Consider the following 18,265-nt stretch of genomic DNA (forward strand, 5'->3'; position numbering starts at 1 on the left):
CTTAGGTAAAACTCCAAGCGGATGCTGTGGAGCGATTTACCGGAAGTTCGACCATTAAAGTAGTCCAGATTGCTGCAGGTACGAGGACACTCGGAAAACTTTTTTAATTTCGAAGTTAAGCGGTGGTCAGACAGCCAGGCCGTTGAGCCAGAGAGGAACAGGTATGTAAGAAAAGAACGTTAAATTCATAACTGCAGGTGTGATCCACAAATTAACTAATGGTTTATTTTAGTACGAAATATGTGGCACTCTTGACCAAACTTTGGTGACAATGTATGGGAATGACTGTTTTAACCCCGCCCAACTGGAGACCACATAGACCTGTAGGTGAAGTTTCAGATCAAATCTTTTAATTTTTTTAAATTAATGCGTGTTATGCATGTGCAAAGTAATTGAAGAGCTTTGACTGCTGACTGAATCTTTCTTCCGTGTAAGGGCAGTAACCTGTTGCATGCTGTTGAATTATTTATTTTCTCAATTTATCGCCATTTCGTTTTTAACTGTAGTGTATTGTTTTGAAATCATGCCAGATTCTAAGCCCTGTAAATCACACTAATTTTTGGAAAATTATGAGATTAAGTAACTGTCATAGCATGTCTTAGATTAAATTACTTGAGTAAAGAAATCATTTGCAGATACTACATATATTTCCTCAAATTAAATATAGAATACACACCAGGGTATGCATATTTGTGGTAAGCCAATAGGTATTAAAGTCAATGCCTATCCATCCATTTGGATAACTATTCATATATGTGATTAAACAGAGGAAAATTTGTTTTGATTTTGATAGTAATCTGACATTTCTACAGTTTTTTTTTTCGTGAAATCATAATAAATGAGTATCTGTTTAGTAAGTAACATCCTTACTACTAGTTGGATATTCACAAGACTTGGAACTGAGGTTATGAAGCTTTTTGCAATTAATTCTTAACAAGCAAAAAATTTAAAACTTCTAGTATTCATGTCTTCAGTGCATTCTAGATCTTAAGAAAAATGTTTGTTGTTTCATTGAGAAAATATACAGTTTGAAGCAAATTGCAGTTCTACTATGCTGGTCGCCCAAAAGAAAAAGCAAACTTGATCAGCAATGCAGATCACTTAAATCATTTTGAAAAGGCTTTGTTGATAAAGGTTGATTATAAATCCCTATCATCATGGATTAGCAGAGCAGTTGTGAATATATGTTATTGATATTTATCTCTGCTTAAAAAAGAAATAGAAAACTGTTGTGTTCTATATATAGATGGAAGTCTGCTTGCAGCAACCACAATTTCAATCAGAAAAAAATCATATAAAATGTGACTTTTGGTAAAATTCCAAAGCAATTTCCTATGATGCAACTTACAGAAAATTAATTTTTACCATTGTATCTTACTGACTTACCCAGAATTTTTCAAGGAGGGAGGAAAGGAGAAGTTATGTGTCCCCTGTCATCCTTAAAACTCTTGTGGCTATGTATTTTATAAGTCCATATTCTTAGTGGAGAAGCCCATTGTATTCCTGGTAGTAGACTGATAATATTTGGTGCAGGATTGCTTTGTAAGAATAAAGTTGAAACTGATTGCTAGCAAAATATGATTCTGGATGAGGAAACCTTCTCACTTGTGTAGATCAATTTCTAGGTAAGGTCAGATACGTGCAAACATTAACCCCAGATTGTAAACAAGTGGTATTTAGTTTTAGCCATAGCATAAACAGGAGTATAAATTGCAGATGTTTAAATTCCACAGTTGGCTCTTTGATGTGAAATAAATTGGTATATTTGACAGTGAGAAATTTACCTATTTAAACAGAGAAAGAAAGAAATTAAAGTTGTGAAAGAATTTAATCAGTTTGACATTAAACTTCTGATTAAGACCACACTGATTCAGTGAATTAAATTTATTGCTGTAGATTGATTTTCTGTTTTTTTTTCTTTGTTATATTATAGTAATGATATATTCATGGTGCTCTGTTACAGTTTAGCCTTAGAAGCAAAAATTCAATAGCTGAATTGTCCAACTCTCATATGGAGGATGTTGCATGACTATCGAGTTGTTCATCTTTGTGGTATTGCTGTAATTAGCTGCTGACAAATCTATGTTTCATGACTTTTCTTCAGAACCCTTGTACAGTATATTGGATATAGCATTATAAGCATTATTCAACTGTTTTCAGAGTTGCCATATCTGCTGACCTTGCCTAGACAATATATGAATGGGGTTATATACCAGGCTGTGTTAACCCAACAAGATGGCTCTCCAAGCAGGTATGTTTGGTTGGACTTGTTATCAAGTATTCGTCAAAAGTAATGGTCTTGAGAAACTGTTGTACCCTGCCTCATATTTAAACAATTTTTTACTAATATGTGTTTTAGCTAGTTAAATTATCATTAATAGCCAAATTTAAGTTTTGGTTCCAAACACTACTGCAGTTTCAATTGGCTTTTTTTTTCAGTTTGAACAATTCTAACAGCTAAAGATGTAAAAGTTTTAATTAGTATTAGGAATTGTGTTCAGGTGTATTTCTAATACTGTAGGAAGCAGTTATATAACAAACGTAGATTTATCCTAGTATCAGTTGATTAAAAAAATATTTGTCAATCTGAAGCATTTTGAGGGTCCTAAAAATTATTCCTGCTGGGGATTTTTCCTGCAGTTTTGATGTGTGTACTTCCATTTTAACGTAGAAAATAACAAAAATTTGTAAGCTGAAAGTGCGTGCATTAGATTTTCTTTTTCTTTCTCAGTAAGCATTATGTTGGAAATCTCTCAATGCCTCATTTTAAACAGGTTTCCATTATTCTGTCAATTTACACTTTGACAAGAACAATTCTAATAGTTTTTCCTTTTCTTGCAGACACTCAGCATGCTTTAGAGCTTTTGCTCCAGATTCAGGAGCAAATAAAAGACACCGGAGACCCTTCCCTAGAAGATGAGATAGCCTCTATCATTTGTATGCTAGACTCTCCAGTGTTCAGTCGTCTTCTCTCCATACAGACCTCTCTACAAGAGTTGAAACAAGTTCATGACACTCAGGGGTTGAGCGAAGAAGACTTTAACTTTTCTCCATCTGGAGACTTAGTTATCAGACCAGAGGTGGCAGAGAAGTAAGTTGGTCATGTGTTTATTATAATGGTAGCATATATACATAAAACTCGCCATTTTAACTTCAACCTGCAGTGCTAGTATGAATAATAGTTCTGAGAATATCACAGCAATATGCCCATGATACTAGTTTAAGTACCTTCTGACAGACAGTTGTTAAAAAGTGATTATGTTAAGAAAGTTGTCACTTCTATCATATTGTTAATGTATTTGAAAATTGGTTAATGGACTTGTTAAAAGAAGTCTATATTTTAGTTGAAAATTTCAGGCATTCTTAAAGAACGAAGGGTAACCTTACCTCCAAAGAAATATTGGTATCATTTTATAGTGATGAAATGTTTTTTGTTAGAGCTTTTTAAGTGACATAATATGGGATGATCTGCCAGTCTGCATTGCATTGGATACTCAACAAATCTCATGTATTGAGAAATTGATCCTGGGAATTCAGAGCAGCATGCAGACATAAATGGCTGTCAATCTTACAGATGCTCCAAGGAATATGCTCTATCACACATGCAGGGTCGGGCCTCTCACTCTGTATTTTTAATGTAAATGAAAATATAATGGCTGATTGATATAAATCCGATTTTTGTGCCACTTATTTCTTTTTAAGGTATGAGAATCAAGCGACTCTGCCACTGAACCGAAATGCTAGGCAAGAAGGTACTCCACCCCAAGAGCACCCAGCCCGACCGCTTACAGAAGAGGATTTCAGGGAGGCCATAGAAACTGCAGCACAAGGCAGACAGGTCATATATGTCCAGCTGACCAAAGAGGAGGGGAAGAGTCTTGGGTTCAGCGTGGTTGGCTTGAAAAGTGAAAATAGAGGAGAACTTGGGATTTTTGTTAAAGAGATCCAGCCAGGTGGAATAGCTGCTCAGTAAGTATAGGAATTGTTTAGTTTAGTTTTATTTGGAATGTTATGATGAGTGTATTTCATGTAGCAATATATACAGTAATATGTAAAATGGTAGATAATTCAGCAATTAAAAGATTCTTGTCCTGTGCATCATTGACTAGATATTTACAAATACTAAGTTCATCTTGCAATACACTAAGTGATCAGAATGAGATGTATTTCTATGTTTATTTTCAACCAGTTAATTATCATTATCCTTTCCTTGTTTTTCTGCTTTGAATTTTATAGCTATCACTTATACCTGTCTTGACTATTTTTAGTATTTTTAAAACCTCATAAACCATGGTCCACCTCAAGTGAACTTTTAATACTGTTTCCTCGACCTTGGCAATCATGTGTAAACATTAAGACTTAATTTATCTGAAAGGATGCTGATTAACATTCTAAAATTAATTTTCTGTATTTACACTAATCATAAAAAATCCCAAAGTGGCCATTTATTATATTGCTTTTAATTCTTGAGATATGTGGAGTCCTTATTTGAGTATAATGCCAGCAAATTGCTCCAGAGGGATTTTGTATTTACCTGAAATGTTTACTTATTTTGCTTTATCATGCCAATTTGTGTTCTAGTTGTTATTAAATTCATGGGTTACCAATCTCTTTAATTAGCTTTGCGTTGCACAATATGGGGCAAATTGCTTTGATTCTATGATTCCCAATTCCATTGTATGTAATACTGTTTTAAATATATGTGTTATGGTGTGTACGTAAAGCAATATTACTAGGCACAATTTTTGTTTCTTCAAAATAATTGGTTCATTCGTCCAATCTTTATTCAAACCTTCATGAGACGGTAAAAGTGTTATTTATCATGCTCAAGAGCAATTTTTTTCTAAACCTCTACCTTTTCCCCTTGTGCCACCCCTTCCCCCTAAACAAAATCATGGATCCACTAATGTCTCGGGGTAGATTCACATTGATGGCTCAATTATCAGAAGTGACATATAATTGTGAATGTTTACTTAATTGTAGCCCAGAAGTTTGCTTCTTTGGTAAAAAAAGAAAAAAAATGGAATGCTGAATTTTTGTGAGCTTGAAAATGTTCCTTCCAGGCATTGCATGGAATGACGTGTATAATTGAAGCAGAAGTGAATATCCACTTAAGCAAAATAAAATTTGTATGCATTGATGGTAATCTGTAAGAAAGAAGAAAAAGAAGTGAATTTGCTTGATTGTATATTTGAAGCAAAAGCAATATATAATTTATATACATTTAGCTTGATAGCAATCTATAATGAATATAAAAAAATTGAATGGGGATGGAATATTTATAGGGCTTAAAATGACAGGTTATTTCCTTAAGTGTTATGGTGTGTGGGGTAATGGTTTGTCTCATGTTCTAGTCTTTATATGCTTGTTTCATGTTACAGTCTATAGGTGTCAGCACGTATCATCTCTTAGTCTTCACTTGATCTGCTTTGTGTTTGAAGTTAAAAGAGAATTTTTAAAAAATATTTTTGTGATGGAGAAGTTCCTGGTTAAAGGATAATCAGTTTAAAGGTTTGGTATCCTCAGCACTTGTTTGTGTGAACTCTGTGTAGGCCTGGTCCTTTGCAGTGCAGCGCATGAAGGATGTTCCATGTTTTTATTGATTTTCAGGATATTATGTTGTTGGTGGGTTTTCTTTGCTTAATTCCCTTTACATTGGTTGTGTCAGTCCTCAGCTTGAGGGTATTGATTGCCTAGGTTGATTGTGTTTTCCCTGTGGTTGATGTTGCATTTCCATATTGATTGTGTTGTCTTGACATTAAATTGAAAGGTACTGAAATAAGATTTCTGGTATGAATCTGCAATTAGTTTAATGTACTGGGTGCTGGAAAGGTGGTCATATTACTGCTGGGTGCAGTTTCTTTTTGTATAATGGGAAGCAAGCATCATTTCTTCAGTGCTAAACAAAATGAATAAATAGCCTTCAACAAATTGTTTTGAAATGGACATAAGTGTCTTAGATGGAAAGCTGTAATTTGGATATAAGCCATGGTTGAATGTTAATTCCATGGATAAATTGTAATTGATAGTGTTTTAGGTAATTTGGGCTGTCATCATAGAAAGTGACAAAAGTAGTGTGGTAAAGCCCACATCCACATGGCAACCAACTTGGTGAATATCAATGGGACATGTTGCTTGGTTACCAAGTGCTTTTGTACAGCTTTTTTATTTGCTTTGTGTCAGCATCTTACTTTTATTTTTTGTTTGCTGGGAATGTATCACTTTGTGTAATAGTATTGATTTCCATTGTTTGTAAAAGTTAGTGATGATGGGTTAGGACACATATGATCAATTATAAAATGGAAAGAGAAAATATAATTTCGGGAATAGGGAAAGTTTCCTTTAGGGCAAGTTTCCTTTTGCCATTGCTATCCCATTCTTTGCTTTTAAAATTGGAAAAACTGAAGCTCAGACATTTTGTCCTGTGAAACCTCTGACAGCAGGACTATATATCAAAACGAGTCCTTTATCTGTTGAAGCAAAGTGCACCATAAGTCAAGTGATCATGTCAATGAATTGGGTATCCAGAATGAGTTACATAACAATACATGCTATGTTGACAATGTAATACTAAGTGAATTGACATACGTATCTCTGCAATCGATACTTATCTATTAACCTTACTCATCAATCAAGCTATCATTATAGACCTTTAATTGAGTCGATGCCACAACAGATACATCTATATGATATTGGATAAAAATATTTCTTATCGCAGTTGTGTTATATTTTTCTGGGAAGTCCGTAGCAACAAACTAGTATCAGCTCTGAAGCATGAACCGCAACTAATTGAAAAAAGAAACAGCTATTAGATGTGACCATTTTGAATTATTAATGAATCATCCCAGTTGTGCTATATTTAATTATAGGCAGCCCTGACATTAAACATTAAGTAGCATCTAGTTTAAGCAGTAGAATTAATTTACCCTGTGCATAGTCTGATTAGCGGGCAGCATTGAAATTGCCTACTAGGATGAATGTCATGCATGTGAATTCTCCAGATCCATTACTATTGTACAGAGTTTGCTTCTTAAACAAATTCCGGTCCATCTGCATCAATAACTTGCCTGTCCTATTTGCTGTGAAAACAAAATAACTGGGAAGAGTTAATAATACATTGATCAATATAGGTCTTTTTGACCTCATCTATTTTGCAAGATTTTGTCACCCTTGTTCGTCTATTCCAAATCTGACTTGGAACTAGCGTGTGAGTGGCCTCTGGCTGCTGGGCTCCTTTAGGAACTCCCAGGTCTTGGTCTTGCTTCCTCTGATATCCTTAAGGGCTGTCCCCTGGATATGGATTTGATAAGTTGACAAGGTAGATGAACTATTTACACATCAGACGTCATTTACATCTAGGCTCAATATCTTTCATCTACAACAGTCCAAGCATTATGGGAATTAAATGGTCTGCATTGAGACAGTTGCCACTGCGGCTGTGTTGCAGTGCATGATAAGGGCTCTGTAGTGTTTGGTGAAATTTCCAGGAAGATTCCTCTCAGTTTTTGTGACCATGTGACATTTTCTAAGGAGTCCTGATTCAGGAGACTAGACGGACTTCCTTGAAAATGAGCCAGAGAATGTAGTTTCATATGGATGAGTTATTGGTACAACTCTCTACAGGATGATAATTGCAGATTGGTTGATAGGTAGAAAAGCCAACCAGATCGGTTGCCAAGCATGTGGATGTAATGTAATATTTACCTGGAATTTCTAGAAATACCAGAGTCCAGGCATCAAATAAGTCAAGCTCAAAAGATATAAACTCCACTGCTTGATGGAAGGCAGGGATATTTGATTACAGTCAGTGCACATCTTGAGTGCTAAACCTTTCAACTTTACTGGGAATTAGAACACTGGCCAGCAGTCTATATTACTACATCAACTGTATAATATATTGGCCTGGTTTATTGAATGCTTTCTAAATATATGGGTGAAACATTCAGGTTGGATTGTAAAATGTTGAACAGAACTATAGAAGGAAGGTGTTGATTGCAGGTAGTAGGTAAGTACACAACCATGGAGGTTCTCCCTATTTGAGGTAGCTTTAACATCACCTTCCTCATGTTGTACTTTAAAGCATGGCTAATGCTTTGTATTGATTTTATATCTTTCATTGCTTTGAAATTCCCTATCATACCACTACAGCTGATGTGACTTAAATCTAAACAGCATTTTTTTTCGGCCATTACATTCTGGGTGTTGAAGCATACGGTCTTCTGGGTCAGCCTTGCCACATGTGTATTGCATTTTCACCTGAATGAAACACTGACAGACTGTAGATAATGCTACTATGATATGCTTTATTGTGTTTCCCTGAAATACTGGGTGTTTGGTTTCTGATAAATGGAACATTGGCATTATTTGTCTATTCAGCCATATTCCAGTCAGTGATGATGGGAAACATATAAATCAGAATGATTGCCTTGGATCCTGCACACAGGTAACTGTTGTGCAGGATGGAAAGGTGAAGCTGGCATGGGCTGTCCATTCATTTGATAATGTAGACCACAGCAATTGGGCCTCCTCCAAGTGATCATATAGAATGTTAATATCCCTTATGACTACAGGGTATTTATAATGAATATGGTAAGTCTCTGAAGTATTATTATGGTTAATTATTCCAAGAGAATATGTTTTATGCAATGATGTCTGGCACATACTATAAAAGCGGCATATTTCATAAGTGTGTAGTCTTGATGCTTGCACTTAAATGTCTGTTAAGCGTTGATCTATTGCTTGATGGAAGTGGGCCCACATTTAACTATATTATCTTCATATTAGCATTCTAAATACCGTTTATTCTCTCTGGAGTTTTGATGGCCTCATTGACAATGAGGCAATAAAGAATTTAGCCTTTAAATTTTCATCTTAAATACAGCATGTTGAGTTTCACTTGTTATATTTCTCTAACCAGGAAAACTTACTTTAGTAATTTTAAATTTACAGTATCAAAAGCTTTGTTTGAAAATGTAGATTTATTGCACAATAATGTTTTGCCATGTATATCACATACTCAGTGTCTAAAAGACAACCAGGATAAAAAGTGTCTGTTGTTTGCAGATTCTTGGCACTTTGTGTTATTATAAATCTGTGTGTCATTCGTTCAAATACTTGTGGCAGCCTAATTCTGAGAAGTACATTTGGTCAAAAAAGCCAAATTTATATCTCCCATTTCGCTTTCAGAATAAAAAACCTGACCTTGTATGCTGCTAAAGTTTTGTTATATTAAAAACATCAAATCTTTTTAAGTGTTGATTTATTCAATTTCTTACCAAGAAATTGTGGTAATTCAGTTTTAAAATGAAACCTTAATATAATTTGTATTATATCCCAATTTTTTCGTGATTTTTTCAGCATCATCATGACATATACTCCCCCCCCCCCACCCCCACTGGAGTCCCATATAAACAAATCCTTTCTGTACATTTCTTTTTCCAGAAAAGTCCTACTGGGACCTACAGAGTTGAATATTAGTCAATTATAAGTCAACTAATTCATTATAGGGAGGACTTTCTTTATTTATTTGAAGAAACTCATCAATATTTAATGGATATGTATGGCAGTAACATTTTGTTATACTGAGCTCTAATCATTCAACAAAAAGAACAGGAATAGACATACAGCAGTGAACCCTCTGTCCCAGATGATACTGTGTTTGTGACAAACAGGAACATTTAATTTCAGAAGACATAAATGTTAATTAAATTTGTGTCCAAGAATCAAAAGTGGAATCCTTTTAAAAAACTTTTTCAAGTCAATAATTCCTTAGTTGCATATAATACAGCTTTGCCCTGTTGAAATTCTTTAGTCATTCAACAATGTTACAAGGAAAAAAACATAAGCAAGTCCAGTTCAGAATTGTTTTTGAAATTTGTGTGACATAACAACAGCTGTTTCTTGTTTAATGAGTTGCACGTCTAGTTGATATAAAAGGCTCAATTAAGATGGAATTAACAGGTAAGAGCTAGGTGTCAAGACACTTTTATTGGAATCAATGAAAAAGGTGAAAGACCTAATTCTCTTAAAACACACGTTTTGACTTAATCAACTAATATTGGCAACAGTAATTATGGACAACTTGATCATTAATACCTCTGATCCTGCAGCTCCATCTGGAATTGTTCATTTATCATCTTGCTCTTATGCATGCCCTATAAGTGGATGCCCTGGCCTTTTCTGAATGGAACAGAACATGACAATATTTGCTTCCATGTACCAGAAACCCCCCATTTTTTTGTATTGGCTTTGGGGCTCGTCTCACTTGTGCTTGATGAGGAAAATAATTTAAAGATAAAATTCTATATTTTATATACAGATAAGGTATGTGGTACACTGTATTACTACCAAACCATATTTTCATTTTCAAATTTGCTGAGTGACTTTGTTGATAAGGCAGGTACATTTGAAAATCTGCATAATCATTTAATTTTTTACATAAGATTTTTTGGGTTATCTTTCGGTCTGTTTGCCCCCATAAGTTCGAATTTAAAACCATATATCTGTTGTATTTCAAAATTGCTGAGTGGCTTTAAAAAGACAGGTTCCTTTCAAAAATCAGTTTGATTATTTTTACAAAAGTTATTGTTAACTGGAATGTGCTGGTTTATATTAAAATTGACCACAGATAATGAATTATTTCTGTTAAGTGTCTGTATATTTTTTAGCTTTGCTGTCTAGTTAAATAAAAAACTTACATCAATTTTTTACCAGAGTTATAATGTCTTTAGAAATAATGAGCATTCCCCTGATGAAACTTTTGTATATTGTATATTGATTGTGCTCTGTTGTCCTTAAATCCACATTTTTTATGACCCTCTCTCATCAGAATAGGATTTTAAAAGTGCCTGAATGATCCTGATTTAAATCTGCCATTTTCTACGGAAAATATTTGAAGAGATGTACAGTATAGTCAATGTGGGTTAAAAAGTTGGCACATGTATAGATTTGTAAAAGGTATATAAATACATATATTGGCCTTGAAATTAATGCCTTACGAGCTTAGTCACTAGTGCACATACTGTTTATGTTGCCAGTTGCCATCATTCGTTCAATCATTTTTTAAAATAAGAGTTTGTTTTGATATGGTGAGTTATGTATTAATGACCCATAGAATGAAATGTAACAGTCTAATGAGGATGAAGTAAAACCTTTTCTTGACTGCATGTGTTTCAGTAGCATGAATCATAATTTCATTCTATGGCAATGCCCTTTCTGTTTTTTTTAAACCCATGGGCACAAAGTTGATTGTATGTTTGCATGATTGTACAGATTCATAATTATACAGAATTGTTGGAAAAAGGTCTCTTTTCTTTTTGCTTCATTTAATCCCATTGCTAAGATGTTGTCTGCAGGCTGCCGATGACTTGATCTTATTTCTTATCATTTAACACGTAGCAAGTTCTGCCTTTTAGCTAAAAGAAAAGAGTAAAATGTTTTTAAACTACAAATAATAGGTCATTTTTTCAGTAGTTTAGGAGCAAAAACAAACCTGTTGAAAGTGTTAAAGACCTCACACATTAAATTTCTTTGAAGAAACCATGTTATACTATGCACATAATGTAGCATTTTTGAAGGTGTTAGTTAAGATTCTTTAGAGAAAGTATTTCGCTGTAGAATCTGATGTATTTTAAGAAACGGTGCCATTTTTATATTAAAGTGACTTTCTGCTTTTTCCATTTTCCTCGTTACTCACATATGGGTTGAAGATCAAGCAGAAGTTTCTGAATACTTGCAGCCAACACAAAGATGCTGTAGTCATCCGTAGATAGCTGTATTTTGTGGCCAACCCTAGACACAATAGTACACTGAAAGATGAGATCCTAGCAGCAATTTTCTAAAAAGGAATGTAGGGCAAAATTGTCCACTGTTACAATTGCTGCCATAAGCTAAAAAGATTGACTTGCATAATGTGTGGTTTGCGTGATTTTTATGTCTCTGTATATATATTCTGACCATGTAGTATTCAGTCCATCAAGAAGCTTGATGATAAGAGACACAATGTTCAGCATCAGAACAATTGCACATCTTACAGTGAATATTGTTGTAGCTTTGGGATAGCCTGTGAAATTTCATTATGGGATGAAATAACCAAGTGCTCTTCTGATCCCCAATGATAAGCAGAGAATTGGTGATGTTCTTACCAATTCTATAGAACGACCTGGGAAGTGAAATCCCAGGACAGCGGGGAAAGACTTTCAACACCTGACGCTATACTCTCAAGCTAATTCTTGTATATTTGAATAGTAATGCTGTTAGGAGGGGCAAGGGAAAATTCTAACCTACGGCATATCAAAAAAGCTTTAAATAGCAGGGAGCCTTTTGGCTAGAGTTTGTTCTATGTAACTCCTCATACACCTTTGAAAAACCAATTTCTTGAATAGGCTGGAACTAGCAAGATTTGTGTGAGAACAATCTATTGAGATTGTAAGTATTGTGTTTGTGTCTTAAAATGAAGATTTAGATGATATAAGTAGACTTAATTTCAATTGCTAAAGAAGAGAATGCTAAGGATGATCATAATTTTGTCAAAAATAAGTAGCATGATTTATTTGCATTTTTATTTTCACCAACCTTCTCAGATCTTTGTTATTTTTTTATTAACTAAATGAATTATCTGGTAGATGCAAGCCTTTACTGTTTGTCAGTAAATAATAATAATAATAATAATAATAATAATAATAATCTTTTCTTCAAGCATAACTTTGAATGAAAGCAGAATGATGAATGATGCATGTAGCTTTTTCATATGTAAGGCATAAAATTGTAAAATTTAGTAGAGCTCTGCTCTTGAATTCTTCCAACTGGGCTTTTCCACAGTGGATTACAACCGTAAGATTGACCATCTAAGCTGAAGATCCCATTATCTTATTACCACATCCATTACAGTAATGGACCAGTGCAGTTTTAAATGAATTATTTGTTTGATCAACACCTTGTAGTCATTGACTGTGTTGGTAGCAAAAGTTTTTTTTTTTGACCTAGGAGGAATAAATTGTGCACCTTATGGGATAATTTTAGAGTTTGTCATTGGGTTGAGGAAATGCATATGTTTTCAATAGCACAACAGGCCCATAGCAAGCAATTTCGAAGGGGGGGGGTCTTTTTGTAAAAAAGTGGATCTTTTACCATAAAACCTCCATGTACCTAGATCAAATTTTACCTAGAGCAGGCCTTTTTCCCTGCCAAAAAGGGCAGTTCATATCAACCCCAGTAAGTCCCCCCCCCCTTTCACTGGCAAGCATTTAACCATCTGTTGTGCAGTGATCCAATACCCATTTGTATTACTTTTAAGACATTTGATGAAATTGCTAAAAATCATTTTGAATATGCCAATAGTTATCCAGTTAATTTGCCTTACAATTCTATAGATGGCATGGGATTAACAAAATAGAACCAATTTCACTCATTGTGGAGGCCCACTTTCTTGATGTCATCCACTTCTGACAATTTTTATGTCTTCCAATTTTGACAATTATGTCTTCCAGTCATGATTGATTCAAAGAGAGATATATAATAGCAATACAGTTTTAAATCAACAGAAAAAGCAATAGATTTAAAACTCAAAAATGTCATTTTTAAACTACTTGGTATTAAACTGCAGCGCCCATTGCATTCAAGAACAAAGATGAAACTGCAAACATTCCCAAAAATGTGTGCCATTACCAGGACATCAAGCTGACTCCATACACCTTCACTTCTTTAGTTCATTTTGTTTACTAGTAGGTAAACCATCATAAGGTACCCTATGCATCATGCATTTGTTCTGTTATTTGAGGCAGCAGAATTTTTTATGTTTTGCTTAATGCATTGCTGAAGACTTTTTGGTGGCGATAAACCCATTTTCAAAATTCATAGAAATAAAAGACCCCAGGCTTGTTTCCAATAAGTAGAATATTACCATTCCAGACCATTTATAATTTTTTTCATGGGCTGTTGTTCAGTTTTCTGAGAAAGTCAGTTGTGGCATTGATGGCATCCCCACACGTCTACTTCATTTTGTTAAAAATATAAAAATCTGTATAAATATATGTGGCATTCAAAGGTTTGGAGAATTGTGGCATGTGTCAATTTATTTCATTGTGTGAATTTTGTCCAAGTATTTTATTTTTTATTATTATTTTTTTAAAACTAGCTATAGCATTTGCTCTGAATTAAAGTTATTAAAATGCAAATTGTCATTGCCAGATAACAGGAAAGATCATTGAATGTCTGTCTCTCTCTGTCCGTCTCTAGCTTTGAGTTTTACAGAAGACTGAAGTCTGTTGAATGCAACACGAAGATGAATATCACTCATCTCCAATTTGCTGTTGTCCCTCTTGTGCCTTGGCCAAGATCACCATTTTCTTTTATTGAAGTGGCATATCCTCCCTTTTCATTTTAAAACTGAATTCATTATCCAGTCAAACAGATACTGAACGGATTGGATTAGGCTTTCAGTAACTTCTCTCCTTGTGTTGCAGCCCATGCTGGGCATGAACCTTTAGAAAGGATTAGCAAGAAACAGTCATGGTGTCTCATATTTTTCTCATTACCAGAATGTTCTCCTCGCGTTTTTTTTCTTTCTTTTTTATACAGCAAATGTGAAATGTGGATAGTGTATGTCAAATCATCAGCTTTTAAGTCTGAAATGGGGGAAATCCTACTATCTTTGCTGGTTTCAGGATGTACTGAAGATACCTCAAACAAGACCTTTCAGTTGCTTTTAATAACATTTAATCAAGAGTTGTCATGTTTCATGGAAATGGATGATGATATATGAGAAAACATCCTCTGTTGAAGTTTTGCAGGTGACAGTTATGAATACTGCAGGTGAAAAGATTGAACAATTGCCTGACTTTTAATTCAAAGGAGAAACTGAACATTTGCTTGACTATTGTTTATTTAAAAATAAAGTTGCATGCTAATTTTTTATTCAAAGATGAAAATAGAACTATTGCTTGCTTATTTTTTGTTCAAAGAATAGGTAAATGTATTGTTTTTTTTAAAGACAAGCATATTGGTTTGATTATTTTGGTGCTCGCTATTGACATCAATATAATGGTCTTTTGTGTGACATTATCGCATCTCAGCTGTGATATTTATCTTCAGTTGCGTTGGTGAATTTATGTTTTTGTTCAGATTAAGAAAATGATCAAAAATGATCACCAAGTGATGTTTAAAAGAGAAGCAGGAGCACCGATGCTAATGGCTTGGAAAAAATCCTAAGAGAGAGAGAAATGGTGATTATGGTATCCTTAGAGTATTGTATAATCTTTGGAACTATCTGTTTATGATTTGGTCATATCTATAGAGACTCCACTATTCAGGGATTACATGTGTCATGGTTAATAGAGAAGATACTTTACCCTGGTGACTTTACAACATTTTAGCCTTACTTGAGTGAAAATTTGATCTTTTGGAAGTCTGTATAAACTTGAAATATGCTTGTATAACACACTGGATTATTTAATTTCTCTGTCAACTTGGGGAGGACTATTTGGACTGAAGGACTTGGCCTGTCTTAGCCTTGTTGGCTGTTTTGGTACATGTTGGTTATTGTGGTCTGTGTTCAACTTGTATTGTAATTGTTTCAAATAATTAAGTCTTCTACCACCTGCTTGTGAGTATCAGATCATGGGATGTTTGAACTGTTTTGTTCTTCGTTGTTTACTGATAAATTCATTTTGTTTGTTTCAGAGATGGTCAGCTCCAGGAAAGTGACCAGATACTGGCCATAGACAAGCAGCCCTTGGCAAACAACATCTCCCACCAAAACGCCATAAGCATTTTACAAAAGGCAACAGGATTGGTGGAACTTGTGTTAGCCAGGGGCCCCATCCCAAGATCTGACCACTCAGGACCACCGTCTGCTGACAAGACACCAACAACTCTTGGACCTGACTCCGACATGGTGGTGAGTTTAAGAGTTTACAGGGGAAAAAATGATGGTCACTTATTTCTGTGAAGTCTGAGTCACGTGACATGCAAGGCATGTTACAATCGTGGGATGTAAATGGGATTTTTAGGTCCTTATTTCTATGTACTGGGCGGGTGTTTGGTGTTGTGAAAGTGGTGTTTTTGTGTATCATTTCCAACAAAAACTTTTCCAACAAAAACTGCTTTTTATGCCCCTTTAAGATTGCAAGTATCTTGGTCAGATAGACATTGTGTTAGGTGCGACAGAGGCTATGCCATGGTTACCCCAAAATTGGTATGAATAAGTATATTTGGCCAAAGTCATTGCAAATTGGAAACAGATATGATCTGATTCAAAAAGAAAAACTTAAGTGTCAAAGGAAAAGCATTCCAGCTGGATTATGTGGAATGAGAGAAGGAAGTTCTCTGGAAAAAAGACAGAGCAAATTTTTTGAAGATGAGTCTTTGAAGTGTGCATTCAGATAATTCGATCAGCATTTAATATAGCAGTGTTGCCTTCTGTAATGCAAACAAATTTCTATTATGAGAGCAAGTAGGAAGGTTTTTCAAGTTTGCTGGGGGATGTATTAATCATGGTTAAGAACCAAATTGAATAAATGTTTCTTTTGCCTGTGGTCACCTCTTATTAAGCATTGAGGGGTGAAAAGGGTTGAAGGTTTCTTACACGCTCTCTGAGAGAAAAAGCAATTTAGTATTGATCCTCAGTCAAGTTTCATGTCCAATACAATCCTGAAGGCTTAAAAAATAAGGTTCATTTATAAAGTTGTATTTCTAACCATCACAAGCTGGCGTATTATAGATTGGGAAGATGTCACAGAAGTGTCTGAGAAACCCTTTATAAATGATCTAAATTGCAGTTGGGGTTGAAGAAGGTTCAGAATAGTAAGAATGGAATCCAGGCAGTAAAAAAACAGACAGGCCAAAACTGTCAGTGGATTTAGCAGTTATTGAAGAATTCCAGAATCGGTGTACACAATGTGATATGTAACATTTGGAATACAACATTTTTTTTGCATCACATAATCATTGTATTTTTATCACGGATGTTTGATGAGTGCTTTAATGCAGAAGTGGCTGACTATGGTGGTGATAATGGGTTTGCACATGTAGGAATCTGGATAAAGCAGACACCATATTTGCCCTGCTGTTTGAATTCTATGCCAGTGCTTCAGAATTCAAAAACTGAATGCAAGCATACTGAGCTTGAAACTATTATTTGAAGGGCTTTATTGGAGGACTAATGGAACATGTTCATGCTTTCACAGTTGTTTAAAAGGAAGAGGTTATTTTTCATTTTCAGGCTGAATGTTCGAGTTGTGTGAACAATATTGAGTGTCAGATTATAAGGCCTACAGGAAATTAGAGAGGAATTTAGTTATGTGGATTCTTAGAATCATTGTAACGCTATCAAACATAAAGTATCAAAGGGAAGCTTTCATGGTTTTTTTTTTATTCACCTGATATTTGTTGTGGTCACAGACCAATAGAATAATGTAGCCATTGTATTTGGATGTTATACTGAAAGGTCATTTAAGGTTTTGAAAATGTATGGTTAAGCAAAGAGGGAAGTATGTAACAAAACATCAAAGTAAAAAAAGTTGGTTGGCAAGGAGTGAAAGTTGTTTCTTTAGCCCTGTTCTTAATGGTTGCAAGCCAACATCCCTAATTTTATTTTCCTTTGGGAACAACATTGTCCTCCTGATTGCACTATTGTTTACCTGATTTAATCATTGGCTTTGGAACACTGTGGAAAAACATTTATTACACGGGGAACTGAAAGCCGTGGCAGCTCATGAGAAATTTCTCTGAAAACGGACAGCACATCATTTACAAGTTCACTTGGAAAATATTCCAATGGCTTTGAGTCATAATGATATGGAACTAAGCGTTGCATACTGCAGTGCTATTTTGACGGCAGTTTATGTGGTTCGTGAACGACGTCATAACCTCGAAGGATTGAATCTTCAGGTAAAATCCATACCTATGGTAATTCTGAGGTTGATCCCTTGTCATTGTAATACTATGGTGTATTGTTAAAAGCCTCTGTGTATTCATTAGATGCTCTGTTTTGGCTAACAGTTCATATCTTAATTCCCATAAGTGATTAATTCACAATCCAGCATGTTTAACATCTTCATGCAACTGCCATTTTGCAATTTTTATGTTTGTATCTTGTTCTGAATGTGCATGTGGAAAGTAAATGGGGTAGAACTAGGGACATTCTAGGAACTCGCTATAAGACCAGTTGCCAGTTTGCATCCTTTTCAGTGTTGCTGTGAAACCTGTAAAAGACTTACGTGTTGCTTTTATGGCGTGTTGGAAAGAATTTGCAGGATGAAAAAATACA

The 18,265-nt window shown here is 34.8% G+C and overlaps 1 protein-coding gene across 15 annotated transcripts in view; it reads left to right on the plus strand.

Annotated features, from left to right (window-relative positions):
• Nucleotide 1: 1 nt before the first annotated feature.
• LOC106181849 (multiple PDZ domain protein) overlaps nt 2-18,265 on the plus strand; it is a 75,293-nt gene continuing 57,029 nt past the window's right edge. For 11 of the 15 annotated variants that reach the window (XM_086999508.1, XM_086999509.1, XM_086999511.1 and 8 more), the window contains exons 1-5: nt 3-161; nt 2,161-2,251; nt 2,842-3,091; nt 3,703-3,969; nt 15,679-15,895. In XM_086999508.1, coding sequence (XP_086855634.1) covers nt 2,236-2,251; nt 2,842-3,091; nt 3,703-3,969; nt 15,679-15,895 — 750 coding nt within the window. In that variant the 5' untranslated portion in view covers nt 3-161; nt 2,161-2,235. Of the gene's footprint in view, nt 162-2,160; nt 2,252-2,841; nt 3,092-3,702; nt 3,970-7,634; nt 8,006-15,678; nt 15,896-18,265 lie in introns of those variants that run through there. The other 4 variants (XM_086999515.1, XM_086999514.1, XM_086999519.1 and 1 more) reach the window with 2 other exon arrangements.

The sequence above is a fragment of the Lingula anatina genome, chromosome 1, assembly GCF_051362555.1.
Source record: "Lingula anatina isolate TDL-2025a chromosome 1, LinAna3.0, whole genome shotgun sequence".
In the NCBI taxonomy this organism is placed as follows: Eukaryota; Metazoa; Brachiopoda; class Lingulata; order Lingulida; family Lingulidae; genus Lingula; species Lingula anatina.